General features: G+C 38.8%; 1 protein-coding gene across 1 annotated transcript in view; it reads left to right on the top strand.

The window, feature by feature from the left end:
- LOC102308044 (gap junction alpha-3 protein) overlaps positions 1-2,263 on the top strand; it is a 9,256-nt gene extending 6,993 nt beyond the window's left edge. The window contains exon 5 of the mRNA XM_005945147.2: positions 836-2,263. Within this exon, the coding sequence (XP_005945209.1) occupies positions 836-1,649 (814 nt within the window). The 3' untranslated portion in view covers positions 1,650-2,263. The remainder of the gene's footprint in view (positions 1-835) is intronic.
- The last annotated feature ends 5,659 nt before the right edge of the window (positions 2,264-7,922 follow it).

Here is a 7,922-nt window from a genome sequence, read left to right as displayed (position 1 = left end):
ACCCAGCCCTAGTTGCCACATTACTAGAATTGTGATACCCAATAGTATTTAAATACCACAGGGGCAAAAAAACAAAACAAATTACAAATCATCTTTCCTTTCCTGGAAGAGGTAGAAATAATGAGCTAAATGAGGGTGGTTTAAGTGTCTGATTAGGTCTGTTTTTAAGAAGCTTTTCAGTGTCAGAAGTCAGTTTATTTATAAATAAACAAAATGCTCTTAACACTCATTATCAGACAGTTTGTATCACATTAGTATGTTGTATGATGTCAATAATAGTGATAACCTTAGCATGGTCAAATCAAATCTTTTGTTTGTAAGTGGCAGTCAGTATGAATCAAGGCAAAGGGCTTAAAGAGAAGCCTTATTTCAATATCTGGATGAATCCAGGGCCTGCAAAAAGGCTCAAGGATTATTTTGAATTATTTTGAACTGACAATCATGCAAAGCTACTCTAGGAGAGAGACCCAGTTGGAAGTACAGTGTACAGCGAGTACAATAAGGTTCATTTCAGTTAACACAAGAGGATTTTGTGTTTACAGAGGGAGTCTAAAGTAAAAGGACATAGTATGAATAAATAGTATATTGAATAGTAAGGCACTAGTTACTTTAGTCTATGAAGATATTGTTCAAATACTAACATTTTTGCCCTTGTGGGTTATTTAAAATTGATTATCACCAAGTGTTTCCACTGCAGCCTTTATCGCTTTAACAATGAGAAATCCAACAATAACATTGGATTTTCTTCCTTCTTCTTCTTTTAATGTTACATTTCCTATTATACACTGGTGTGATTTGTTAATCACAACCTCTTTTTGTTCCTTTGTTGCCATAGGCCCACTGAAAAGACAATCTTCATCATCTTTATGCTGGTCGTTGCCTGTGTCTCTTTGGTCCTCAACCTGCTGGAGATCTATCACCTAGGCTGGAAGAAAGTAAAGCGAGGGGTCACCAATGAGTTTGCACCTGACAGCGAGTCACTGATTCTGGCTGAAGATGAGCCCACAGACGCAGAGACAATCCCTGAGCAGACCTCTCCTTTGGTGCTCGACTGTCTGCCGACATTTGGCAGCGTGAGTGTGACGGGAGACGGGGCAGCTGAGGGAGGGGCCTACAGCCCACCAGAGTCTTCCCCTGCTGTGACCTCCTTAAACGCTGCGACCACCCCTGTGCCTGCTGGGATGAAGATGGACAACACGGCGTTCCACCCAGACGACTTCTTGTTGGATGCTGCTTCTTTTTATAGCAGCAGTGAGAAAGTGGGTGTTGGAAGTCAAGGACAGCTGGTGGTGATGGAGCAGAACTGGAACAACATGGTGCTGGAAGTCCACGATCTGAATGGAAAAAATTCAGCCTCAGCCTCCTCCTCTCCTGAAGTGGAAAAGACCCCAACACCAGAGGAGCAGCAATCTGCATTTCCCACACTTCCGCGCAACACCCCTCTTTCTTCTCTCATGCCAAAGGAGACGGCAATGAAAGAGGAAACTGCTGTCATCACAGCACCTAAGGTCCTGCACAATGACTTCACTGTGGTAACCAGGGCGGAGATGCATCAGCCTCCTGCTGCTGCAGGGACAGACAACCGCAAGCCAAGTCGGGCCAGCAAGAGTGGCGGTGGACGAGCTCGCCCCGATGACCTGGCCGTGTAGCTAAAACACACACTCACTCACACTTTTACCCAACTATGCATGCATGCTCTATACACAGAGAGAGCCTACACATGCTTTTTTTTTCTTTTAATATGCACTGCAGCATAAAACCACACCTAAGCATGCACTTCAGCATGAGCCTGATGCCTACTGGAGTTGGCTGCTTAGTTTATAGTCAGCATTGCGAATCTGAAATGATGCCCTACATAGATATTGACAACATCAGGGTATGTCCACATTAGTTTCTTAACGTGTAAGTTTTCAGTTCAAAGGAGGTTCAAATTGTTTAGAGTAATGGCTGTGCACATGGGGGTCCATTTTTTTCGTTTACAAACATATAAAAACATCCAGATTATTTTTATTTTATTTTTTTATTATTAGGTTTAGAGGCTAAATTAAATAGACCAAGAAACTATATCTTTTGTATGTAGATTTTTTCAAGACCAAAAATCCTGTCAGGCCATGGTTGTCATTCCAGCTTAGAGTTTTCAGGAATTTTCTTGTAGCCATGATATTGCCCACTGAAAAAGTATCACTAAAACAACCCCCAGCCAATTTAAGCTAATCATATCAAATCCATTGTTTTAGTAGTTTACTGACACAAAGACACAAAGACAGAAATGCAGAAGTCAATTTTGCTGCTACTTAATTTTGCTTCTCTGGCCATTCTCTCACTCCTCTTTGACAAAAGAATAATACAGGATAAGAAATCTAGATGATATTTAATGTAACTGCACACTTAAAATATCCACACAGCCAGCAAAAATACATATAAGGAAAGGTTATTGTGATGATGATGATGACTGGACCTACTAATAAGTTTTTGTGCAGTTTTTTTTAATTTTCATCTTTCTTTTATTTCTTTCCTGTGAGACATCAGAGGAAAGGTTTGCACTTTTGTTTCTTGAGCTTTAATTTTTCTTGTGATGTGATGGTGGAGCTGAAGTGTCGTAAGTGTGTAGAAGTCGTCCATCTCTGTGTACGCTCTCTACACAGCCTGTAGTTTTAATAAATAGAGGGATTCACCAGCATTAGGAAATAACAGGTGACCATAAAGCAGGCCCACCCAGAGATGTAGTTCTAAGGCTTTACAGGCTGTGTGTGTGTCTGCATTTAGGTATATTTATAATGTTTCGTGTTTACAAAATAATATCTCTGCGGTTACATCAGGGTAAACTATATATAAATATGTAAATACATAATAATTAACAGCATTGATATGCACGACAAGACTTTATACAGAACTACCTATGTTTTTAAAAAGTTTGTCTCTGATCAAACTGCAGTTTTACATAAGAAACCAAAAACCATAAATGCTTTAACATTTTACTGACTTTGAGCCAAAGTTTGTCACTATGCAAAACCCCTTAGCATAAGAGTTGAGTCGACTAATAAGACAGTATTTCAAAGTTCCTTACTGAACAGGTTTAAGTTTTGCAGCTTGAACTGAGTATAAAAACTGCCTTCTTTCTGCTGGTTGTGTTTGCAGTGTGGCACGGAAGTGTTGAGTTCCCTGGAGCTGTTTTGTTTAGGAGGACTCTTAAGTTAATTTTCTAGTTGAGCTGTAGATTATGCTGTAGCTCTTAGATTTTTTTGAGAGAAAAGAAAGCAATATGATCTAAGAAGTGTTCATTTTTACTTTGCTGTTAGTACTTAACACATCCCACATAGGAATGTTCATTTATGTCCTGTTTTTCTATTAATTCCTGCCAGATTAAAAACACAAGACACAACACATGGATAATGGTTTATGCATTCTAGGTTGTTATGTTGCTTATTAGTAACTTCCCTAAAGCTTTAATTTACCCAATTTTATCCATTGGGGGGAAAAAAGTCAGCCTTGCATCAGGACAGCAAGAGAGAGTGGTTTGGAGCAAACTGTGTTTTGTATTTTTGCAACTTTGTGTTCCTCTATGAACAGATTTGAGTTGCTTATAAATGACACACTTGAAAAAAAAAATGCAGCCTACCAAAGAACAGTCAGTGATTAACATTTGAATTTAAACACTTTTTGCCTCACATACTTCACAGCTCAGCTGTCAAATATCAAAGTGCTTTAAGTAATGCTCATATACTGAAACCAAATGCATAAACATAGATCTAGTGATTGTTCGATAATGTGCATTCATTTCAATTTGAAAAGGTTCATATTTTACACTTTTTGGATGGCGTAGACATGGTGTAGTGGATAAAGTCAACTTAATATTCTTAATAAAGCTAAGTTCTAAATTTCCAGAATAAACTGAATGTTGCTGATGTTGTGCCTGGAATCTGCTGGAGCCACTCTTCCAGTTTTAGGGTTAAAGCTCCTTCCATTCCCTTCCTATTGCAGTTGTTCCTTCAGTACTTCTCTGTTTTCATAAGCGCTTTCTTCCTGATGTTTCTATCTGCTGGAATTGCCATATTTATCATGATTGCAGTCTTCTGTTCCTTTTCAACCACCGCTATGCCTGATTGGTTGGCCAACATCTGCTTGTCTGGAACTCAAAGTCCCACATGACCTTCGACCTGTTTTTCTCAGTCACCTTTGGCGCTGTTCTCCCATCAGGACTTGGGGACTTCTAGTCCATATGCATCACAGATACTCCTGGACGCCATCCAAGCAACTTGGTTGTGCCTCTCAGTGTAAATGGCCCCAGCTTGCATCTTACATCCTGCTAATATGTGGTGGATAGTCTCCTGGGCACCTTTGAACAAGCTGCAACTTGGGACCTGTTGGCGGTGGTAGGCTCCTTCCTCTCTGGATCTGGTGCTTAGGGCTTGTTCTTGTGCTGCCATGATCAGTGCCTCTGTGCTGTCCCTTAGGCCGGCCTTTTCTAGCCACTAGTAGGAAATCTTGATGCCATCTAGTTCCTCTATCTGTCGATGGTAGATCCTATGCTTGGTCTTCCATCGCCCTCTGTCTTCAGCTGCCAGAGGCATTCTTGCAGCTGCTTATTTCTGGGGTCCATCCTCCCGATGTATTCGTGGATGCTCTATGTTTCATCCTGGACTGTGGATTTGACACTCACTAATGCTCCCCTTCCCTTTTCTGTTGCTCAGAGAGCCTTAGGGGCTTTGCCTCAGGAATTTGGAACAATAGGGTCTGACCTATTGTTCCAAAGATGCTAATGCCGCTACTAGACTAGACTGCTAGCTTATATATTATATATAGCTACTAGGGCTGCCACGATTTGTCGACTAGTCACGATTACGTCGACTATCAAAATCGTCGACGACTGATTTAATAGTCGACGTGTCGTTTGAAGCTTTGTAAGATCGCAAAAGACACAGAAGTAGCAGGATTTAAGAGTGTAATAACGGACTGAAACAGAAGATGGCAGCACTGCATGTACAAGGATGCCAGCTGCCGTTAAACCCCGAAGAAGAAGAAGCAGCTGTGTCCCAGAATTCATAGCGCGGCCCAGCTTAGTTTCCAACAATGGCGGTAGCTAGTTAGTTTTAATATTACTCTTATTATTTTTTCTGGGTCACAAAATAAACGTTTAACATATTTTCAGGCGAGAATGTAGCTGTGTAAACCTCAAATATCGGCTCAGTTTATCAGGACACCACATATTTTCAAAAGCACTCCGACGTTTTCGGAGACGTCTGTTACCCACTAGCTCGATAGCTAGCCGGGGGCTAGGTCACTAGCACCGTGAGAACACCGGACTCCCGGCAAATTGTTTTCAAACCCACCGCCGTCTTTCGCGACTCAGGTTAAATATATATGAGTCACTTAGATAAATTAAAAATGTTGTTGTTTGGCTTTTTTTTTTTTTTTTTAGTATTTTATTTGTTCCTGAGTAAATCGGTTTGGCTGAGATTAAAGTTATAGTTTTTACACAGCTGAATAAACGTAAAGCAGACAGCTGATTATCAGAAGTGTGAGATGCTGGAGAATATACTCCGGTGTCCTGTTATATTTTAGATAGCAAGGAGTTTATTAAACTTTACCGAAACAATCTGCAAATTTCATTAAAATTGAATAAACTATCATCTTGTCTTTATTTTTAGTTAGCACATTAAAAGCTTAAAGCTGTAAGCTAATGATAGTTATATAAGAGCAGATACTGCTGGTGCAATAAGCTGTAGTTTTACATCCAGTGGATGATGATCTGATTAGTCGACTAATCACATAAATAATCGGTGACTAGTCGACTATCAAAATAATCGTTTGTGGCAGCCCTAATAGCTACCCTTGCTCCCAGGCATATTGATTAGCACAACCACCTATCTTTTGGATTTACAGATTCACAGATAAATAGTGCTTCAATTGGATCTGCTGGATCGTTTGTCTAGTATAAATTTTAAACAACATAGCAAATGTGGTTGTTTCCCCAAAATACAATATCCCTTGCAAGCATCTACCACGTTCATGGTACAAACCAGAGCCCTTTTCAGACATTAACTATGTCACATTTCAGGTTTCATCAATCTGTAAAAGTGTTGACATCCTTAAGGTATTTTTTAATGGCCTAATACCAATATCAATATCAAAACAGTGAAGGAGAATGCCACAGTACTTGCCAAATATTTGCTATTCGCTGGAGATGGGACATGCCTCAAGTGACATTGAATCTGTTCGTAGAGTGTTACCTCTGTTTTATTTGACTATGATGTTATTGCAGTCATTAAGTTTGTGATTAAGAATGTATTTTCTGTAAAACTAGATGGCATACCATTGATGGGGTCACCCTCAGGTTCATGTTTGGAACTTTTCAAAGTTCGAAGTTAAAGATTTCCATCTTGTCATGAGTTCAACTCCTAAAGCGCATAAATGAACATAAGAAACAAGGTGATAAATTAGAATCTATATACGGTGAAAGGAACTTGTTCTACATACTTTGTAGTTAAGAACAAATCATTTTGTAATGCATAAAATAAGCCCCCCCATAAATGCTGTTTGTGGATAGAGTTTATGTCTCTGATCAAGTTTGGGTGACCATAAATTCAGCACACTGTAGATGCTGAACCACTTAATCTATTCTTAGAGAGGAAGTTGCAGGTTGTGATGCGTTGATTTAACCAAACCAAAGAAATACCCACCAAAGAGATAATACAGAAAATACATTATGTTAGAGTTTCTTTTAAAAAGATGACTTTTTGAAATAAGGTATTATCTTTTTTTATTGCTTAAATGTTAACTTTATTGTACCAAGTTGTTCTTAGTATCTTTGACATGTAGGTAAAGTTTTGCACAGTTAGACAGTTATGAAGACATTGAAATATTTAGAGAGAAGCAAAAGTCAGAAGGGTTTCGTATAAAGAGGGATATATTAACATATTTAGTTTATTTGTGGAAATAACAAACACAATTAGACTTGGAATGGACGAGAAATGAAACTAAAGTGATATTTTTCTGTCCTGAAAATGGTTGAAGAGATGTTGGCTCTAGCTTTTACCAGTGGATGTACCTTGAATCAAAGACTTTCTGATGGGAAATGATGAAGATTATATGATGGACTTATCATCCACACAAGCAGGAGCACACACAGAATAACCCCTGCGACTACTCCCACTGTAAAATGATTGTCTTTGAAGAGAAGGGCCTTTTGTCTGAACCTTTTGTTGAAGAACATGTTGATGTAAATGTTGATTTACCTCAGATGTTTACAGAACTGTTACTCAATAAATATTTTGTACCATACCTATATTTGTTGCTTGTTTTGGAATATTTTGGGGTCCGGAGCAATGTCGCCAATTGATTTCAATGGAAAGTAGTTAAAACTTAGCCTAACCTGGTTCTGCTAGAGGTTTCTTCCTGGTAAAAAGTGCTTGGCCATTGGGGTTGTATGATTGTTGGGATTTTTTTCTAATATTTTAGGGTCTTTACTTTACAAAGCCATGAGGTGACTGCTGTGAATTGGTGCTATATGAATAAAATTGAATTGAACTGAGAGTGCTAATTAGCATATTCATGGTTTTGTTGCATCAGTCTTTTATTCTGCCTCTCAGCCAATGTGGGGTTTTTATCTGTTTCTTCTTTACTTGTGCAGATGTACACTATGCACAGCCACTTCTAGTTATTTCCAAGCTCCAAGGGAACACTTAAAGATTCTTTAATTAAATTTTTGGTGATACATTGAATCTAACCCTCAGTGATTCTACATAGTCCCCCATTTTCAATTGGACAAACAACGATCATTTTAAGTGCAAGGAGTATTTTTTTTTGTTTTTTTTTTACTTTTTTTTAATTAAAATCTTGTGCAGTCAATGATTCTCTGGAACCTTTGGACTGATCACCTTATGTTGTGCTTGATACCTTGAGATGCTCTTTCAGACCTTTTA

The sequence above is a fragment of the Haplochromis burtoni genome, unplaced genomic scaffold (genome assembly GCF_018398535.1).
Source record: "Haplochromis burtoni strain Fernald_Lab_line unplaced genomic scaffold, NCSU_Asbu1 Contig_443, whole genome shotgun sequence".
NCBI classification, from domain to species: domain Eukaryota; kingdom Metazoa; phylum Chordata; class Actinopteri; order Cichliformes; family Cichlidae; genus Haplochromis; species Haplochromis burtoni.
The sequence above is the reverse complement of the archived record's forward strand: the minus strand, read 5'-3'. Positions and strand labels throughout refer to the sequence as shown.